The sequence below is a fragment of the Amblyraja radiata genome, chromosome 1 (genome assembly GCF_010909765.2).
Source record: "Amblyraja radiata isolate CabotCenter1 chromosome 1, sAmbRad1.1.pri, whole genome shotgun sequence".
In the NCBI taxonomy this organism is placed as follows: domain Eukaryota; kingdom Metazoa; phylum Chordata; class Chondrichthyes; order Rajiformes; family Rajidae; genus Amblyraja; species Amblyraja radiata.
In genome coordinates, this window is record NC_045956.1 from 87,969,282 (window position 1) to 87,991,719 (window position 22,438).

General features: G+C 42.7%; 1 protein-coding gene across 2 annotated transcripts in view; it reads right to left on the reverse strand.

The window, feature by feature from the left end:
• The window catches only part of adgra3 (adhesion G protein-coupled receptor A3), a 142,210-nt gene extending 123,643 nt beyond the window's left edge, over window positions 1–18,567 (reverse strand). The window contains exons 1-2 of one of the 2 annotated variants that reach the window (XM_033026348.1): window positions 18,554–18,567; window positions 16,516–16,788 (exon numbers count right to left, since the gene is read on the reverse strand). In XM_033026348.1, the coding sequence (XP_032882239.1) occupies window positions 16,516–16,766 (251 nt within the window). In that variant the 5' untranslated portion in view covers window positions 16,767–16,788; window positions 18,554–18,567. Of the gene's footprint in view, window positions 1–16,515; window positions 17,886–18,553 lie in introns of those variants that run through there. The other variant, XM_033026340.1, reaches the window with a different exon arrangement.
• Between the last annotated feature and the right edge of the window lie 3,871 nt (window positions 18,568–22,438).

Genomic DNA, 22,438 nt, shown 5'->3' on the forward strand with positions numbered 1-22,438 from the left:
CTTCAAAGGACGTGTATACAAGAGTTACTTGTATTTCAATAAAATTTAAAATATAGCTTTTCAAACAATATAGAACATATAAAAATGAAAATGATGGTAAGACCACCCAAGGTGAAAAAGTCACACTTTTTATTGAGAATAAATTTAAGTATTGGCTTTGATATTAAACAGGAAAAGTGGCAGGATCTGAAATAATTAACAAAACTGAGAAAAATTAATAGGCTAAAATTCTGATGCAGCTAACCAAAGGGTTCCCCAAAGTACCACAGAGACCCTCCAGGCACGTTAACTTGCTCCATACTTCTGCTTCTGTGCATTCCAATGCGGAAGACAGAGACATCTGACCTCCCCATGTCACAGGGCTGACCAAAACCCAGGACAGGGCACAAACGTGCTCAGCTGATGGGATGAATGCCAAGTGCATGAGCGGTGAGTCTGGGATGTTTGGTGAAAAGCGCGTGACCTATTCATTTGAAAGGCTTTACAGCCCTTCATTAAGCAGATAGGTGCAGGCAAGTGTGCTAAACGTTGCATTTTATTTAATTCCTAGTAGCTTAAACTATTTTTTTTTTTAAATAATTTAACTTAATTCATTTAAAACTTAATAAAGATCTATTTCAATTGTTTGCAAATTTCCCTTAATATCAGAAGCTTCTAAAAGTAGCTCAAAGGCTATTGAAGGGTAACAAGCTCCCAAAAGACCAACAGATCATTCCAGGCCAGGAGGAGGTTGGGGGGGGGGGGGGGGGGGGGGAGAGAGAGTTTGGATTTCACCATCGGAGGGCTAGTTATCTTGTGGTTTGGCCACCATGATCAAGACTCAAATGGAAGCACCCAGGTGCAAATTGTATGTGTGGCTATGTGAACTGTGGAGGGGGTGAGGGCATGCACAAACAGCAGGGCGATCTGACCCATTGTGCCCAGAAAAGCAGAGCAATAAATAAGAAATCTTTGCCATTGGATTGAGCAGTGGTATTGTAATAATTTTGTTCAACAAAAATAAATGAAGTAATCATTAGCCAAGTTGGCTTAACATTCATTTGGGGTTATTTTTTAATTTATTTGTTTGGATGATGAAGATAATTTAGGAACATATGGGCTAATCTTGAACTTGGATATACCAGTGGCAAGAGGCATTGGCTGAATGTCACACTTTTAAAGATAAAGGAAATCAGGATTAAGTTTTATTTAAATGTTTCTTAAATGCTATTCAGCAAGCTACAAACTACGGTTTACGATACGATAGAACTTTAGTTATCCCGGGAAGAAAATTAATTTGCCAACAGTCATGAAAACACAAAATACATGAAACATGAAAATAAAGTGAAGAGTGGTGAGGCTTTGGGGATGTGCAAAGATTGAGGTGGGGGGGGCAGTCTCAGTCTACCCCATGACAGAAGGGGGACGGGTTGTACAGTTTAATAGCCACAGGTAGGAAGGATCTCTTGTGGCATTCTGTCCTGCATCTTGGTGGAACCAGTCTGTTGCTGAAGGTACTCCTCAGGTTGACCAGTGTGTCATGGAGGGGGTGAGTTAAAAATATTTATGTAATCTGCAGAAGAGAAAATGTAGCAAATGTATATCATCTATCTATATTACTAAAAGTCCGTTCTTGACCGGTTTTGGCCATCTGTGCTGCGATTTCCGAGAGAACGCCGCAACCTACGGCCGTCATTTTTGGCCACCTTGCTCAGAGCCCCCCTCCGCCGCATGTGTGCCGAGGATTTTTCCCGTCGATTAAAAATGACAGAGACATTAATGTTTTTACAAAATTCCCCATTCTCTCTGCTGCCCCCGCTGGCGGCAGGGGGGAGGGACTATAAAACCAGGAAGTGGTGTGCCACACAGTCTCTTCAAGATGGAGGAAGGCAGAGGGTCACGTTTCTCTGAGCTATGAATAACACTGAACACATGTCTACTCAAATGTAAGTGTCCTTAGTGGTTCTAAAATGCTTGCAGAATGTGTCTATTGGTTCTAAAATGTTTGCAAAAAGTGTCTATTGGTTCTAAAATGTTTGCAGAAAGTGTCTATTGGTTCTAAAATGTTTGCAAAAAGTGTCTCTTTTGGTTCTACAATACTTGCAGAATGTGTCTATTGGTTCTAAAGCTTGCAAAAAAGTGTCTATTGGTTCTAAAGCTTGCAAAAAAATGTCTATTGGTTCTAAAGCTTGCAAAAAAATGTCTATTGGTTCTAAAGCTTGCAAAAAAATGTCTATTGGTTCTAAAGCTTTCAAAAAATGTCTATTGGTTCTATGGCTTGCAAAAAGTGTCTCTATTGGTTCTAAAGCTTGCAAAAAAAGTGTCTATTGGTTCTAAAGCTTGCAAAAAAAGTGTCTATTGGTTCGAAGCTTGCAAAAATATGTCTATTGGTCCTAAAGCTTGCAAAAATATGTCTATTGGTTCTAAAGCTGGCAAAAATATGTCTATTGGTTCTAAACTTGCAAAAAATATGTCTATTGGTTCTAAAGCTTGCAAAAAAATGTCTATTGGTTCTCAAGCTTGCAAAAAAATGTCTATTGGTTCTCAAGCTTGCAAAAAAATGTCTATTGGTTCTAAAGCTTGCAAAAAATGTCTATTGGTTCTAAAGCTTGCAAAAAGTGTCTCTATTGGTTCTAAAGCTTGCAAAAAAAATGACTATTGTTTCTAAAGCTTGGGTGTGGCTTGAAGTTGAAAGGCACTACTTTCTGCAGATGGTGGCTTGGGTGCAATGGCTTGAAGTTAAAATACAGTACTTACTGCAAATGGGGGCGTGGGTGCATTGGCTTGAAGTTGAAAGGCACTACTTACTGCAAATGGTGGCATGAAGTTGAAAGGCACTACTTACTGCAAATGGTAGCTTGGGAGCTTTGGCTTGAAGTTGAAAGGCACTATTACTGCAAATGGTGGCTTGGTTGCTTTGGCTTGAAGTTGAAAGGCACTACTTACTGCAAATGGTGGCTTGGTTGCTTTGGCTTGAAGTTGAAAGGCACTGCAAATGGTGGCTTGGGTGTGGCTTGAAGTTGAAAGACACCACTTACTGCAAATGGTGGCATGAAGTTGAAGGGCACTACTTACTGCAAATGGTGGATTGGTTGCTTTGGCTTGAAGTTGAAAGGCACTACTTACTGCAAATGGTGGCTTGGGAGCTTTGGTTTGAAGTTGAAAGGCACGACTTACTGCAAATGGTGGCTTGGTTGCTTTGGCTTGAAGTTGAAAGACCACTGCAAATGGTGGCTTGGGAGCTTTGAAGTTGAAAGGCACTACTTACTGCAAATGATGGCTTGGGTGTGGCTTGAAGTTGAAAGACACCACTTACTGCAAATGATGGCTTTGGTGTGGCTTGAAGTTGAAAGACACTACTTACTGCAAATGATGGCTTGGGTGTGGCTTGCAGTTGAAATACACCACTTACTGCAAATGGTGGCATGAAGTTGAAAGGCACTACTTACTGCAAATGGTTGGTTGGGAGCTTTGGCTTGAAGTTGAAAGGCACTATTACTGCAAATGGTGGCTTGGTTGCTTTGGCTTGAAGTTGAAAGGCACTACTTACTGCAAATGGTGGCTTGAAGTTGAAAGGCACTACTTACTGCAAATGGTTGATTGGTTGCTTTGGCATGAAGTTGAAAGGCACTACTTACTGCAAATGGTGGCTTGGGTGCTTTGGCTTGAAGTTGAAAGGCACTACTTCCTGCAGATGGTGGCTTGGGTGCTTTGGTTTGAAGTTGAAAGGCACCTCTTACTGCAAATGGTGGCATGAAATTGAAAGGCACTACTTACTGCAAATGGTGGCTTGGGTGCTTTGGCTTGAAGTTGAAAGCACTACTTACTGCAAACGGTGGCTTGGGAGCTTTGGTTTGAAGTTGAAAGGCACTACTTACTGCAAATGGTGGCTTGGTTGCTTTGGCTTGAAGTTGAAAGCCAGTACTTACTGCAAATGGTGGCTTGGGTGCATTGGCTTGAAGTTGAAAGGCACCACTTACTGCAAATGGTGGCATGAAGTTGAAATGCACTACTTACTGCAAATGGCGGCTTGGGTGCTTTGGCTTGAAGTTAAAAGGCACTACTGTAAATGCACTTACTTATTTACTAGAACTAGGGGACATAGTTGCAGAATAAGGGGGGGCTCTTTTAAAACTGAGATGAGGAAGAACTTCTTCACCAAGAGGGTGGTTAATTTATGGAATTCACTGCCCCAGGGAGCAGTGGAAGCAGAAACGTTAAATATATTTAAGTCTAAAATAGATGTTTTTTTAGCTGCCGAGGGGATAAGGGGCTACGGGGAGAGGGCAGGGATATGGACCTAGGTATGGTTAGTATAGTAAGACCTGAGTGATCTCCTGGACAAGTGTCGATCGCCTGGATTGGGGTCGGGGAGGAATTTCCCGGATTTTTTTTCCCGAATTGGACCTGGGTTTTTATCCGGTTTTTTTGCCTCCCCCAGGAGATCACGCGGTTCTTGGGGTGGAGAGGGGTGATAGCGGTATAAAGGGGAGGGTAGTGTCTTGTGTTCTGTGTCTTGTGTCTACTGTTTGTGGGTAAGTGTGTCTGTTTAGTGTTCAGCCATGAGCGAATGGCGGTGCGGGCTCGACGGACCTGGTGGTCTACTCTCGCACCTACTTTCTATGTTTCTATGTTTCTATGTTTCCTGTTTGCACTGTATATTGATTTTAGATAAAACGCTACCACTTACGGCTGTGATTTTTGGCCATCTTACTCAGTCCCCCTCCGCTGAGCAGATGGAGAGAATTCTTCCCATCAATGAAAAATAAAAGTGTTATTAGTTTTTTTTTTAAATGTTGAGAATCTCTCTCCTGTCAATCACTCCATGAAAGCCATACCTTTTCCGGTGGGGGGGGGGGGGGGGGGGGAGGGGTTATAAAACCCGGAAATGTGGGTGTGGCTCAGTCTCTGCAAGATGGAGAAGGGAGAGGTCATGACTCGCTGTCTTTAGTGGCTTTGCACCCTACTTCAAATGGTATGAAACTGCACTTGAATTTGGTGGCCTTATACCCTGCTTGAAATAGAATTTCAAGGATTAGCCGTGGGTCAACTACCAGCCCACCAGCCGTGAGTGAGTGAGTTGCCAGCACAACAGGCTTGTTTGACTGAGACGCCAGCCCAAGAATCCATTTGGCGCACAATTTGCATACTAGCCCTCTGGAAACCAGTCCCTTCAGCCCACAACACCCATACTAGCGCTCCAGAAAGTCCCCCCCCCAACTGGCCACCAATATTAGAATTGGTGGAGAGGTGGAATATTGCGTTGGATGACCAGCCCTCCTGTGTGATGCTGGGACCCAACGGGTCCCACTTAGTCTAGTTCATAATAAATATGCACCCCATGAATAAACAAAATGATGGATTCAAAAGTATTTTTCTCTGAAACCACAAAATCACCTCGCTCAGAGATCTCGACCACTGTGGTTGACAGGAGGGCAAATCATTAGACTCAGTTCTTCCTTTCAATTTAGACAACAACCCAATTACTACAACCATTTTTTTAAAGTTGGTATTAACCAACTAAAATTATTTATACAATAACTACTTGGAGAAGCATCACAGCAGTGGTTCCAATAGGTGCACTCTCACTAGCAAGGAATAATTGCAGCCGCACCAATGTAGGTCACATCGAGGACAAATAACTCCAGCTAATGCAACAAAAGCTCAATAGCATTTTATGTTTCACAGAGACTAATAGGAAATGCAAGGCAAAGAGCACACTTTAAATGATATGGCAATATCCTAGTCATACTTGAAAGTAGAGTGCAATATCAAGAGGCTCACTGGTAATCCCCAATATGTGCATTCACCTGTCCTGTATCTACCATGATCAAAATGCTATTCAAAAATGCCATAATCCTACATGGCAACGACTTGCATGCTAGCACGCATAAAACAGCAAAAACAACACTGATTCTCTGCTAAGCCATTTTCCCAGCTCACCTGCCTATCAATCCTGAGAAAGTGAAATATGGTAAAAGGTCACTGAAATTAAACTAACTCATTTAACTAAACACAATTAGGTCAAAAGCACATGATCATCTACCCCTCTGTTCCTCACAGAAATTCCTTTCCAATCAAAAGATCACGAGGAGTCTCTCTGACGTCTACAGATGCACTATAGAAAGTAAACACAGGATGCATCTCAGCCTGCTAATGGCAACTACTCAACATTCAGAGAGTGATGAATACAGCCCAGTCTATCACCGGCTCGCCACGTCCTTCCATCCAGGCAATTCCCATTCTCTCTTTGTCCTTTTGGGAGAAGATACAGGAGCTTGAAAGTATAGATGTCAACGTTCAAGAACAGCTTCTTCTCCGCTGCTAGCCGGTGCCTGAACTCTTCATATCTTTCATAATCCTTCCCTAGGGGTGCTGCCACATGCCTATCAACATGCCACATTCTGAACTCGACCTCATTTGGTTATTTTGTTAATCTACTTTAATGATCTTTACACTAATTCAGATAGCACCACAATCTTGCATCATTCTGCTCTTCTGAACTTGTCGCTGTACTTATTGTACTTATCATTATTATGTGTATACTGTTTACTCTGTGAGTTTCATGTGAATAAAGGAACTTTATTGCAACCTGTAGAATAAGTAGAATGTAGAATAACCTGTAGAATAAGTAGACTTTGGTCAGTGTCCCCAAAGTCCTCACCCACTGACACTTCAGTCATTTGCCCTGCACAATTCCCAAAGAATAGGTCAATCTTTGCCCCCCCCCCTTACTTGTCGGACCCTCAACACCTTGCCAGAGGAAACATTCCTGAACCCGTTTGATAAATTCCACCCCATCTAAGCCATTGGCAATATGGCAGTCCCACTTTATATTGGGAAAGTTAAAATATCATACAATGCCAACTCTATTAATCTTGAAGCTGTCTGCAATCTCCCAGCATATCTGCTCTTCTAAATCCCATTGACCATTTGGAAGCCTATAGTACAATCCCAACAACGTGATCTTTCCTCTATTATATTTCATCCTCGCCCTATAGCCTCACTGGATTATTTCAGTTAATGTCATCTCGGACTGCTGCCCTGATGTTCTCCTTAATCGATAAAACAATTTCTTCACCTCTCTTATCCACACCTTCATCTCACCTGTTACACCAATATACTGAAACATTCCAATCCAGTCCATTCCTTAGCCAGGTTTCCATAACGGCTACAATACCCTATTCTGAGTTCCACCTATCCACACCCTGAGTTTATCCACCTAAACTGTCTTTCTTTGTATTGAAATAAAAGCAATTAATCAAACAGTCGATCACTGCTCCCCATTATGCTGCCCTGTTGGTGATTTCTGAATTGCCTTCCAGTCTTCCACCTACCCTACTATTGCATTTTATCCCATCTCCCTGCCACTATAGTTTAAACCCTCCATAGTAGGACTTACAAAACTGTCTGCCACGATAATGGGATTTAGACAATTCCCGTTCTCTAAGATGTCGCTATTTAGAGTATACTGCACACCACTCTACACTGCGCACCTGTGGTCGAACTATGGAAAGACAAGTTTGCAGAGACTAAAGGTGGCATATAACGATGCCATGAGAACACTGCTAAGGAAACCTAGATGGTGTAGTGCCAGTAATATGTTTGTGGCTGCAGGAGTCTACTTTAGAAGCTATCCGAAGACATCACATGTATAAATTCATTTGCAGGATAAATGACTCTAAAAATGTAATTATTGTGGCCTTGTCAAACATAAGGGTTAGCACTACACGCTATGAATCCCAGCTGTGGAGACACTGGTATCGTTGTCTCTTTGTAGGACACTGATCATTCTTTTAATCTGGATTTTTAACTTATGTATTGTGTTTTTTTAAAATATAATTTATGATGCTTTTATAAGTGATATACTAAGATTTTATATGTACTTTATGATATTTAATATGCAGTGCATTTTTTATTTTATTTTATGTAATGTTGCCCCTTGTCTGGACCTCGAGTCCGTAATAAAGTTTATTATTATTATTAATGCATCCCTCCCAGTTCAGGTCCAATCTGTTCCTCTTGTACCAGTCTTCCTTGCCCCAACTGCTCAGCCATGCATTCAACCATCCTATCTTCTTATTTCTACCCTCACTAGCACATGGCACAGGGAGTAATCCAGAGATTACTACCCTCGAGGTCCTGAGTTTTAACTTCTGCCTAACTCCCTATAGTCACTCTGCAGGTCAAATCCCTTTTCCGACCTATGTCATTTGGGTCAAGGTGTGCAATAACTTCTAGCTGCTCGCCCACCCCTAGAAAATGTCCTGCATTCACTCTGAGATATCCTGAACCCTGGCACCAAGAGGCAAGACACTATCCTGGGTCTCATCACATAATATCTTTTCTGTCCCTTTAACTGATGAATAATGAGTCTGCTATCACAAATCTGACGTCACTCTACCCTGCTGTGCCTCAGAGCTGGTGACACATTCCTGACTGACACTGCTGCTCTCCTCCGAATGATAATTTCCCCCCCAAAATAAATTCTAAAAGGGAAAACTTTTTAGGGAAATGGCCACAGGGGATTCCTGCACTCTTTGTCCACTCCCTTTCCTGGTGGTCAGTCATCTACCTTCTGCCTGCCCCTCAGGTGCGATCACTTCACTAAGACACTCTCAATCTTCCAGATGATCCTGAGATTGTCCAGCTGTAACTGCAGTTTCTTCATGCGGTTAGTCAGGAGCTGCAGCTGGATGCACTTCCCACAGGTGTAGTCCTCAGTGGCACTGGGGACTCAGTTTCCAGGACTTCCCACATCCTGCAGGTGGACAATACCACTGCCATGACTATCATACCACCAGCACCAAGACTAAAAGTGAAACTGGTGATACCTACTGCTCAGCCTCCTGGCCAAAACCTCTCGACCCAAAGCCTCAATGCGTACCCTCAAACACAGCACTTCACCTCTCCCGAAATGGAACTCTCAAATGACTGCTCTGCTAGTGCCTGCCTTCCTTTAATGCACCACAAGGAACAGTTATCCCAGACATTTACAATTGTTTTTTTTTAAAATCTTTCAGTTGCTCACAAGCAGCTAAAATTGACCTAGTCTCGTGCGTATGCTTCATTTTTAAAATTTCCATCATTGAAGAGATAAGAATGAGACATCAACAATATAACTTCAGGGAGGTTAAGAGAAACAAACTATAGAATCATAAAAAATTCCACAATAATGAATGGAGTCAGACCGGATTTAACTTAATTGAAAAGTAAATAAACCTTTTGGCAAAGAAGAACAGGTGGGTATGAGGAAAGATCAGGCCAGTGGATATCATTCTAGTCTGATCTAGCAACAAGCAGGCACAGACATGACAGTGTGCGTGTGCTTCTCCTGTCTACAGCTTCTTTGTCTCTATACCTTATATATGGCTAGGTGCAACACTCCAAGAATGTCTCTTAGAGAAAACATACGATACGTTCAATGATTAACTTGATAAGACTTGGTTGAGATGAACAATGAGAGGAAGGAAAGAGAAGGAAGGGGAATGAGAAAGAGCACAAAATAATATAAAAAAGAAAGAGAGCAAAGGACATTATGGCTCACTTCTGTTTGTACTGTAGCCTTTTTAATCTCAAGTTATCAAAAATACTTTACAGTAAATTAAGTACTTTTGAAATGTAGTCATTGTTATAATATCGGAAATGTAACTTAAAACTAGGATGATCTTTTAACCAATGATCAACACACAAAGAGCTGGAGGATCTCAACGGGTCAGGCAGCATCTGAGGATGGGATGGACAAATAACATTTCAGGTTGGGACTCTTCTTCAGTCTAATGGAATAGAAAACTGGGAAAGACAGGTGAAAAGTTAAAAGGGTGTCAGATAAGGAGGAGGAAGGAAATGTAAAACCACAGGATGGGATATGGATGCAAGGGGACGGGGACGGCGGATAAAGAGAAGCAGGCAACTCAGTCATGGGACATGAATGCACAATGGAGGAGTGGAAAGGAGCAGAGTGGTCAGGGGAAAAGGGAGAAATGTGTGCACACGGGGTGAGGGTGAGCCCAGGAAAGAGATGGGGGAGGGATATTACTTGAAACTGGAGAGTTCAATGTTCATACCATTGATTTTGTAGACTACCTGAATGGAATACGTGCTAATCCTCAAGTTTGATTGTGGCCTCACTTAGGCAATGAACAGAAAGGTTAGTGAGGGAATAGGAAGGGCAGCTGGCTACTCGGTGATCCAGCAAGCCTTGACGGACAGACCTGAAGTGTTTGATGAAACGGTCACCTAGTCTACACTTGGTCGCACCGATATAAAGGAGGCCACACCAGGAGTCAATGCAGTAGTTGAGATTTGAAGAGGTGTGCATGAACCTCAGTCACACCTGGAATGTCCGCTGGGTTCCCTGGACAGAGAGGAGGTGTAGGGACAGGTGTTACTGTGATTGCAGGGGAAGTACCTGGAGAGGGGGTGAAGAGGGATGAGTGAACTGGAAATTGCAAATTACTAGATATTCATTTAGTTGAAAGAAGATCAGTCATCCAATTATATCTGGTTAAGCCTTCAAATTAAAAAAAAGTCATACTAAAACCCCTGTCCCATGGTACAAGTTCATTCCAAGAGTTCTCCCGAGTTTGCCCTGATTCGAACTCGGAGATTTACGGTAATGGCCACTCGTCGGTACTCGGGGCTCTCGTGGACATTTTTCATCATGTTGAAAAATCTTCACGAGTCTTCCCGTGCTTACCTGCCGTTAGCGAGTCTTCCCGAGTACCTACCATTAGCGCTAAGAGACGCCCCCGAGCTCCGACGTACCCGCTACGTTTTTTTTTAAACTCGGGAGAGCTCTTGGAATGAACTCGTACCGTGGGACAGAGCCATTACTTCAATCAAGGCTACTAAATGCAATCTGATTGTTGATCCAATTGAGGGTGTTAGATGCCAAAGTTACAAAGCAGATTCAAAAATAGATACATCATTAAACTTTCCACTGTGGTATTCCTTTAACCAAATAAACAGTTATTTGTAATTTTAACTGGACTCTTAAAATATCTGTTTTTTGCTTCTCTTCTATTAGTCTAAATTGAACCTTTGAAGTGGAATAGTAAACATTGAAAATTATGAATATTCAAAGCACCTCCAAATATTTAGTTGTGTCATCATTAATATTTCAAACAACCTGGTACCTTTCGGTAAACAGGTTGACAGTGAACACACTTTCAAATGGACTCGTTGCAGAATAAATCAGTCTTCTATTGTATATAATTTGCAGCAGATATATACACAATTTACAAGTTAATTTTGCAATATTACCACACAACCTTATTCTTTCAGTATAACTTCAAACTTACACTTAGCCTTGTCTTTATTCATCAATGTTTAAATCTAAATTCCTCTAATATCTTTATCTGCAGACTGTTTCTTCCCACAGATGGTTATCATCTGATAACAATATCCTCAAAACAGCCATTAATAACACAGAACCGTAACCACAGATTGAGGTTCCATTCACCACCACTGAACCGGAACAGTTCCCAATGACTAAGCACACCTTTCTATTGTCTGGCAACCTCTTCCTTGGCTTTAAGTTTGACATGAAAGATAATGTCAATGGTTTCTGAAAGTTAACACATCAAAAACACTGTTTTCACATGATGATAGAAAATGGAAATATCTTCATGCATGCTATATTCAGTCTTTACAATATCTAACTAGCTCTTCAGTCTAATGAGTTCAACAAACAGCACAGATGTTAATGCAAATGAACATGAAAGCAGTTTGTTAAACTGAGTAATTTAGGTTGTGTGGTATTATCCTATAATTGGACGGTAACAGAATATTTAACATCACAAATAAATAATCTGACAAATTCAAAGATAAGAATTGCTATTAGTTCAGCACTGCTCTGGTTGGTTGGGGTAGGATGATTCAGCTGCCGGGTAACAGCTGGGAAGAAACTGTCCCTAAATCTGTTGGTGTGCGTTTCCACACTTCTAAACCTTTTGCCTGATGGGAGAGGGAGTGGCCAGGGAGCGACTTGTCCTTGCTTCTGTTTTACATATGGTACAACAAACATTGTACAATTCGCTTCATAAAATTTCAGATGAAATAGATATTTGGAGAAGGACGCAAGGGTCCTTGTCACAGTTCATCCCAAACAGTTCTGTAACAGTGGACTCTCTGATTTAAAGACAGTTCCCGGGGAGATTGACTTCCAGTGCTGCTGGGAGACCATTAACCTGGTGAAAGATGCTCTTTGATCTGCCCGAAACCTTTGGTCATCTCGCACAGTGAGATGTCCATCAGGGAATGTTGCCGAGTTGCGCATTCCATACTGTAGAAGTAGCTAACGGACTTGGTACAGCCAATACAAAGGGTCTGTGCGAGAGGACTACAGATTAGAGTCCTTCCACGGCAGGACGTTGAGGGATAGAGTCGAGTGGGAACACCCCTCAAACAAGGAGAGGAATATCACTCCAGAGATGAGCAGCAAGGGTGTTTTTTTTTTCAAGATAAGTGCAAACACCAGTGTATGGAACTATTGAGTGTATAGACAGAGAATGTATGAAAAGTTTTCAGTTTTGTATACATTTTTTCTTCTGAATAAAGGCTATTTTGTATATAAACAATAGACAAAACAGGAAAGGGTTTGCTTTTGTTTAATTGCAGAAAGGTCAGCTGTCTCGGGGGCAGCCAGAAATGAGGCAGATGATCCAATAAGGGCCAAGGAGGAGGCCAGAGTGCCCCAAACAGGACTGTCGGTGGCCATCACAACAAAAGGACTGATACTAAGCGATCTCCAATATTGTAATACAAGTAGAGAACTGGTTCCAGACCACTCCACTGAGTCTGAAGAAGGGTTTCGGCCCGAAACGTCGCCTATTTCCTTTGCTCCATAGATGCTGCTGCACCCGCTGAGTTTCTCCAGCATTTTTGTATACCCTCTCCACTAGACCAGAAAGGTCAACTGTCTATTCCCCTCCACAGATGCTACCTGGCCCATCGGATTCCTTCCTTCCAGCTGCTCAACTTTTTTTTGCTACAGATTCCTGCATTTACACTCTCACTTATAAAGTAAAGGCATCAGTTATTAGAATATTGTCAACCATTCTTACATTACGCACATTTACAATGCCGGGTTTTATGCGCCCCATCTGCGGTCCAAATTAGTGACGGACAAATGCCAGGGATCAAATGAACCCCCCCCCCCCCCCCAGGCATATGGTCTTAAACAGGAAAGAACTGCAGCTCCCACGTCAAGCGAGGGATGACAACTTGAGCCGTGAAGCACGTGTCCAAGCTGGGTAACCACCACTCGGACCCCTGCAGACTTTCTCTATTTACCTATGGAGCATTACCTAAAGAGAGAGCTAGATAGGGCTCTTAAAAATAGCGGAGTCAGGGGATATGGGGAGAAGGCAGGAACGGGGTACTGATTGGGGATGATCAGCCATGATCACATTGAATGTCGGTGCTGGCTCGAAGGGCCAAATGGCATACTCCTGCACCTATTGTCTATTATCTATTGTCTAAATGGCTGTTTTATTCCAGAAAGTAGACACAAAATGCTGGAGTAACTCAGCGGGACAGGCAGCATCTCTGGAGAGAAGGAATGGGTGACGTTTCGGGTCGAGACCCTTCTTCAGACTGCAGAATTCCAGAAGTGCTCGAGGTTTGGTGCGCACGCCACTCACAGAACTGCCTGCTGCCAGCATCTCTGGGGGATATTTAGTCAACCGGAAGCCCATCCGGAGGTGGAAGCCAAAGCTTAGAGGCATGTAGCTTACTGTTCAATGCTAATGCCTGCCTCTTGCATCTGATATATGCTGCACAGTCAACACTTCAAATAAACAGATACAGACATTTCATTGGCCCAAATGTCTAAATTGTGAAAGAGAGGACTAGTGTCTAAAAGAATGCCTCATTGTAAACTCCCAATCTCTAATCTTTTCCTTTGGCTTTCCCAGACTGCAGATAACATATTTGCCTGCATCTTCATAAACATTCATTTCAACTTAAAGAATAGGACTATACCCAGTTTTGTAAATGCCTTCAAAATTATTATGCCAGAGAAAAAGTAAAATCTCCGGATCCCTATGTTAATTGGTCAACCCAGAATATCTCTTGATATTCCAGACCATAATTATTTGTAAACAATCCATTATCTATCCAATTTATTATCATAAACCATCTCAACGACCCATGACTAAGCATTGAAATTGCAACATTTCAGATTAGTTCAAATAACTTTATTTTGTGAAGCCATGAAAATTCACATCCTACCTCTAATAAATACCTTGCTGGACATAGGATCTCTAAACTCTGTATCACACCACTGCTGCCATCCTAGCTCAATCATCTCTACAATATGCAAGTGATGAACTTTGTTTCTCTGATGCGTTTCAGACTCACATTTGCAGAGTGGGAGGTCAAAAATTGCATCCTCGTATAAAGCAGTTTGTCAAATATTTTGTGACGATGGAATTCCAGTTATTGGCTATTCTTTGCTTTATCAGATTCTCATGCTCAGATACTTAAAGGATATGCTGCTGGGTGAATGAGTTTAGATGTCCCCAAGTGGCCTGATGTAGATCTTGTTTTTATATTTACAAATACAAGACTGGTAATATATTGCGATGAATCCAAGATGGCACACCTAAATTCTATTTGAGAGGCGAGCCACAAATGTTTTTCAGGTGAACGCACTGATTTTATTGTGTTTTTTTTTTTCTAATTACCTGCTAGCAGCTTGCTGTGTTATTTCTATATGAAAAATAATCTCTATCATTTTCAGTCCACTACACCACGTTGAGTATTGTTGACTTAAGCATGTAAATCTAGAGTTATTAAAGCATTGTCGGATTTGGTCAAGTAGAACATTCATTGTACAATTAAAATCAAGAAGGAAAATTAATTCAATATCATTCATGAAAAGTCTTCCTATCACATATTATTCAAAATGTATTTTAAATATTCTAGGTTGCATTCATTATACACATATAATATTGCTGCAAAACAATTTCCGCTTCTTATCAATGATAAATATATGCTGATTATGTCTGAAGAAGGGTCTCGACCCGAAATGCCACCCATTCCTTCTCTCCAGAGATGCTGCCTGTCCTGCTGAGTTACTCCAGCTTGTTGTGTCTATCTTTGGTTTAAACCAGTATCTGCAGTTCCTTCTTACACATAAATATATGCTAAATTGAGCCAGATGTGAAAATGACGACACAAATCCACTTATGTAAGCAGGTACAGTCAAAACTTCACTCCAATGTTGTTGCCCATTGTCTACAGATATTGTACTTAAAACGTCAAAGTCTGTAGCCAATAATTCCCCAAAGCAATTAGCTACTCATTAATGTGCAGGAATAATTTGGATTGTTTAGTAATATGAAGGTTTTTGGGAACTGTAACCTAGGAAAAAATATTCTATATTTGCAGTCACTGCATTCCACCCAAAACCCCAAAAATGTTTTTACATTGTTGATCTGATAGAATTTATAATGACATGATGGTGAATGGACTATTCGATGATCAGGCAATCATAGAAATTAATTATAGGAGGGCTGTCATTTACTCTATCGAATCTATGTCAACCTTTAGTAGTGCAATCTCACAATTGTATTCTCCCATAACACAGCAAATTATTTTCTCCATAGCCTAACTAATTCCATTTTTATGCATTGGTTGATTAGGCATTCGTCACCCTCGCAGGAGAAGCTGCGAGTGGGTTTCTAAAGTGCCGTGGCTGAATATATTAAAAAGAAACGAGTGCAAATCGTACTATTCTCGGTAACCGTGTTTCACGATCTTGATTGATTTTATTAATTAGATTTTGCTCAGCAGACGACTGAATGGCCCTTTTTAAAACCATGATTGTATAGAGCCGTTTTCCCAAACATTGTCAACTCATTTAGGTACACTTGATTTAAGAATCAAGAGTCAAGTGTTTAGTTGTCCTATCTAATGGCAATGGAACAACTAAATGTTTACTTTATAATTTATACTAACATGTTTTGGAAAAAAACGGTGAACAATTTGAGTGCAACAAACTTCCACAAGCACCATGCCACACTGCCATGACGATCAGAATATCTTTGTTTAAAGTGTGAGTTGAGAAATCCACTCTGAAAAGGATAACAGGGATACATTCCACATCCATGAAAATCCTCGTGGCCATCACGGATGTGAGATCTTTCACAGTGACCTGAGAGGTGGAAGAGGCTCAGTTCAATGTCTCCTCAGCTCTTGCTCACCGAAGTGTCTATCCTCTATTCTGTTTAGAGGTTACTGAGTTTTTACTAAGTTTACATCGATGAGGTGCAGCGCCTCTCGAGTTTCATTCAATTTTTCGACTATGTTGATGTATTGCTCTAGTTTATGTGTGACTTTTTTTTGCATCTTCATTAAATGGCATGCATATCTTAGCAATTAAATGGGCTCTCAAATCCTAGAATTAAATGTTCAGAAACACGCCGATGGCGACGTCCAAAAGGCCGCAACTTCAAACCTTTACATTACAAAGTGTCCGTGCCGATATATTTTTCTACATGTAGTAACATGAGAAGTTGCGATACTTACAATGTAACTGTCTTGTTGGGGAGGGTGTCGAGTGGGAAAATCTCTGTCAGCTCCAAATTGGTGCAAACAACTTTCTTGTCGGCTGCCCCGGGGACTGGGGTGGCCGGCGGGACAGCGGCGGACGAAAGCTTCCAGGCGTTTTTCGGACGTTCATCCAAGTGCTTGCAACCACTCGGCACAGCAACGCAAGCCCCGACCACCAGCAGCAAAACCACCCCTGACAACTCCACGTCTGCAGTGCGAGGTTTCATTTTCTTTTGGGCCGCCGTAAAAAAAAAAAAAATCTCAGTACAAGGCAGCAAACTTTTGTGGGCGCCTTCTATATCGCTAAAAGAAACGGGCAGAAAACCCAACAACCACCACCAGGCCCCTGCGATGATGCGCCGTGATTCTCCATTCAAAGTCCGAAACTGCACTACGTCCGGCTACAAAACATCCACGCGTCCGAAGGCAAAACTTAAATGCCCGTGGAAGCACCGCCTGCGCCGGAGCCGGACTGGGCTCCCCGCATCATGACTGTAGCAGCCCCGGAATCAGTCCTCAGTCCGCAATCCTTTGTGCCAGCGGGACAGTGGAGAAGCGTCTTCTTGGCCGCTTGTATCCAGCAGAGACGGCAGTGGGCGGCCGCACCAGTGGTACAGCAGCCGCAGAGCAGTGCCGTGCAGTGCCGAGCCGAGCCGAGCCTGCTGCCACACAAAGGGATCCCGATCATTCACACCACGGCCTTGCCCGCACCTCCCACACACCGGCCCAGCGAACCACCTGCAGGGGCGCCCGCAGACCTCACACCTCAGGACAGGACAGATACCTCCCCTCCTCGCCCGTGTTTGGGAAAGCTCGGCTGGAAACGTTGCAACTAGGGAGGGGGGATTAGCAAAGAAAAATTAGCAAAGAAAACGCACGCAGTGGGCGCAAATTTCACTTGGTGCCTTTGTTTTCCTCCTGGGGATTTTCTGGTGGGAGGGAGGTGGGGATTGGAGTTGGTTTTCACACCCCCGCCGAGCAGTTGCGAGCCGTGCAGACGGTTGGCTACTGGTCTTTTGTTTACGCAGTCATCTATGATCTTTGGTCAGCTCGATGGTTGGAAACAAAACTTCCCGTCAGCGAAGAGCCCATTTCCGACCGGGCGGCCGCCTCCACGCTGCGCTGTTTCTCAGGACGTCGGGATCGAGCCCGCCTTGGCGTTGGTGAGCGCCCGGCTTCACCCCCAACAAAGCAATCGGCGACTTGCTAGACGAGGATGGTATTTATTAACGTCTCTGGACACAGGAACCCACAAGTCCGGGAGGGTTCTCGACTTTATCAGTTGTACTCAGTCTTTAAACTGTTCCAATCAACTTTTATCCCCCAGTCAAAGCACGCCAAGAGTTTTCGCAGGTTGACGTGCTGGAGGGATTCAGCGGGTCAATTAACATTTGAAGAGGGGATAAACGATGTTTTCTGTCAGGGCCCTTCATGTGCTGCAGGAACTCAACGCGTTCAGCAATAGGAGAGATGGAAGCAAGACATGTAACAAGGTTCATGACCCTTTCATGACATCCCATATAATATATATAAATAGATATTTCAAAAATATGTTTACAGTATGTGCACTGATTCTCCAAATTATAGAAACACGAGTGGACGGTTTAGGTCAATTACCTTTCATCAAAGTTGCGCGCAAATCAATTAAGACGTCTTGAAGTCATGAGGGATGAAAACAACAGTCTCATTTTATTTTCTAATTTAGTTACGAAGTGATGAATGAATTGACCCGGTTGTTTTTGTATAAGAGTCAGATTCTGTGATTGGTATTAGTTTTTGAGGAATTGCACTTTGGGATTCAATATGGGAATTTCATGGATTTAGAAATAAGGCAACAGTGAAAGACTCAAAAAGCATTTAAGACTATTCCAATGGGATATAAATGACAGTGCAAGTCAAGAGAGTTTATTGTCATGTGTCCCAGATAGGACAATGAAATTCTTGCTTGCTGCAGCACAACAGAATATTGTAGGCATAAATACAGATCAGATTAGTGTGTCCATATACCATATAATATATATATATATATATATACGCACACATAAATAAACAGATGAAGTGCAATAGGCTGTTATAGTTCAGAGTTTGTTTGAAGTTGTGTTTAATAGTCTGATGGCTATGGGGAAGAAACTGTTCCTGAACCTGGATGTTGCAGATTTCAGGCTCCTGTACCTTCTACCTGATGGCAGTGGAGAGATGAGTGTGTGGCCAAGATGGTGTGGGTCCTTGATGATGCTGGCAACCTTTTTGAGGCAGCAACTGCGATAGATCCCCTCGATGGTAGGGAGGTCAGAGCCGATGATGGACTGGGCAGTGTTTACAACTTTTTGCAGCCTTTTCCGCTCCTGGACGCTCAGGTTGCCGTACCAAGCCACGATGCAACCGGTCAGCATGCTCTCTACTGTGCACCTGTAGAAGTTCGAGAGAGTCCTCCTTGACAGACCGACTCTCCGTAACCTTCTCAGGAAGTAGAGACCTCCCTTCATCACCTCCAGTTTAAATTCCATTTGGAATATTTTGGAGGGCCAAGAAACCAAGAACCAAGAACCAAGGCCGATCTCACTTCTATACTCTGACTCGTCCGGAGTGGTGTCGTCGGCGAACTTGAGATAATGGAGTCTGGCTATGCAGTCATGAGTAGAGTGCAGAGAGCCCTGGTCATAATGGTAAAGAAGACCTATTAAAAATCTACAAAATAGAAAGCAAGAGCTGTGACATTATTCATGACCCATTCAGAATAATCCACATCATGATCTAGTTTAGTTTAGTTTATTATTGTCACGTGTACCGAGGTGAAAAGCTTTTTGTTGCATGCTATCCAGTCAGACAATCAAGCCATTCACAGTGTACAGATACAGGGTCAAGAGAATAAGTTTACTGCAAAATAACATCCAATAAGGTCTGATTAATAGTTTGAAGGTCTCCAGTGAGGTAGATGGAAGTTCAGGTCTGCTCCCTAGATGTTGAGAGGACAGTTCAGTTGCCCAATAACTGCTGGGAAGAAACTCTAAATCTGGAGGTGTGCATTTTCAAACATCTGTGTCCCTTTCCTGATGGGAGGATCAGAAGATGTAGAGTCCCTGTGGGCATAGCTGAAAAACTGCAAGGGTAAAAATACTCTAATGGGAGTTATTTACAGGCCCACAAACAGCAGCCAGGATAGGGTATTACAAGTTGCATCAGGAAATAAAATTGACGTGTAGGAAAGGCATTGGTCATGGGAGATTTTAATATGCAGGTAGACTGGGCAAATCAGGCTGGCATTGGACCCTAAGCGAGAGAATTTGTAGTGCCTCCGAGATAGTTTCATAGAGCAGCCATGATCACCGTGAATGGCGGTGCTGGCTCGGAGGGCCGAATGGCCTACACCTGCACCTATTGTCTATTGTCTATTGTAGTGGTGCCTACCATGGGTACGGTAATTCTAGATTTAGTGTTGTGCAATGAACCAGATTTTAAAAGAGAATTTGAGGTAAATGATCCACTAGGAGGTAGTGACCACAATATGATAAGATTTAACCTATGTTTTGAAAGGAAGAAGGTGAATTTGGATGTGTCAGTATCACAGCTGAGCATAGGGGACTACTGAGGCAAAGAAACATAGAAAATGTGTAGGGGTAGGCCATTCGGCCCTTTGAGCCAGCACCGCCATTCCATATATGATCATGGCTGATCATCTAAAATCAGTACCCCGTTCCGGCTTTTTCCCCATATCCGTTGATTCCCTTTGCCCAAAGAGCTAAATCTAACTCTCTCTTGAAAACATCCAGTGAATTGGCCTCTACTGCCTTCTGCAGCAAAGAATTCCACAGATTCACAACTGTCTGGGTGATTCACAACTCTGGGTGAAATGAGTGAGGAGCTGGCAAAGATTGACTGAAAAGAGGCATTAATATGAATGACGGTAGAGCAGCAATGGGAGGCATTTCTGCAGGTAATTCAGAAAGTACAGGATCATTTTGTGAGATATATTGTTTGTGCTCACAATCACTACTCAGAGACTAAATCGTGGAAACAAGAAATGCTTTATTTGCGAGTCTGCAGAATCGGGTGCCTCTCCAAGTTGAGACACACCGAGCAAAGGAAAAACATCTTGTTTTATACAATTCAGTATACAGTCTTTATTGATCGGACGCCTCCCCTTCTGACCCCTTCCAATCAGGGTACCGAGGTTCACAATCTTCCAACCCTCTCCTCCGTGCGTCATCAATCATTCCCTCTCCTCCCACATCATACATCGCATGTACATTTAAATTAGGTTCTTTGTCATGAGGGGCGTAAAGTTAATATTCATTTAACTGATTAAGCATGCGCAGTATCTGTGCCCTAACCTACTTAATTGCCTTTGACCTAAAGAATAGCTTCTGTGTTGTCAGCTACATTCCTTACCTCATCTTGTTATGGGACAATGTTATCAACAGCTCTGAAGGTCTGACTGTTTGTTCGAATCACAAGGTTGGTGTTTCCAGTTACTCGGCCCATCACAAGGTCGGTGACTACAACCGTTCGGCTTGTCTTATCCCTCACAATTTCATTCCAAAGAGGAAGGAAGATTCCAGGGGAAGAATAAGATGACCATGGCTGACAAGGGCGGTCAAGGCCAACATAAAAGCAAAAGAGAAGACATAACATTGCAAAGATTAGTGGAAATCCCAAAGGATTGGGATATTTTGAAAGAACAACAAAAGGTAACTAAAAGGACAATTCGGAGAGAAAAGATGAAGTACGAATGTAAGCTAGCCAATAATATAAAAGAGGATAGCAAGTTTCTACGGATATATAAAGAGTAAAAAAGAGGCAAGAGTGGAGTTGGGCCGCTGGAGAATGATGCAGGAGAAGTGATAACGGGAAATCAAGAAATGGCAGAGGAATTAATTAACTTTTTTGCATCAATCTTCAAAGTGGGAGACACCAGCAGTGCCTGCAATCCTAGAGAGTCAGGGGGTGGAGGTTAGCGAAGTGGCGATTAATAAGGAGAAAGTGCTAAGGTGAAAGGTCTGAGGTTGGATAAGTCACCTGGACCGGATGGACTGCACCCCAGGGTTCTGAAAGAGGTGGCCTCAGAGATTGTGTAGGCATTTGGTGTGAAATTTCAAGAATCACTAGAGTTAGGGGTGGTTCCTGAAGGTTGGAAAATTGTGAATATCACCCCGCTGTTCAAGAAGGGAGCAAATCAGAAGAGCGAAAACTATAGGCCAGTTAGTCTGACTTCGGTGGTTGGTGATTTTAGATTCAATTATAAAGGATAAGGTTACGCAGTACTTAGAAGTTCATGATAAAATATGCCAAAGTCAGCATGGTTTTGTGAAGGGAAGATCTTGCCTGACAAAACTACTGCAGTTCTTTGAGGAAGTTAATGACAGGACAGGCAGAGAGAAGGCTGTAGATGTTGTTTACCTAGATTTTCAGGACATTGTGGGCTGGTATGGACATTGTGAGCCAAATGGATTATTGGGCTGGCAGCTCAGTCACTCAGGCCTGGTGGGCGGCCAGCTCAGTCACTCAGGCCTGGTGGGCTGGCAGCTCAGTCGCTCAGGCCTGGTGGGCTGGCAGCTCAGTCACTCAGGCCTGGTTGGCTGGCAGCTCAGTCACTCAGGCCTGGTGGGCTGGCAGCTCAGAAACTGCCAGAAATTCTGCCCAAAACAGGTGAGAGACTCTGTGCAGAGATGGGGGAGAGGGTGGAGAATGAATTTTAGAAATGTTTCATCTTTTCCTGCAGATCACAGCAATGAAGGAGGAAAGTCTATCCTGGCCTGGAGTCAATGAAGGGAGGGAGAAAAATACTGGGGTGAGGTTTAATACTTGCAAGGGGAATAATTACTGATGGACCGAAGGGACTCCTCCTGGGCTAGTACAGGCTTGATGGGCCAAAGGTTTTTTTTTTTTTTAATCTGAGAAT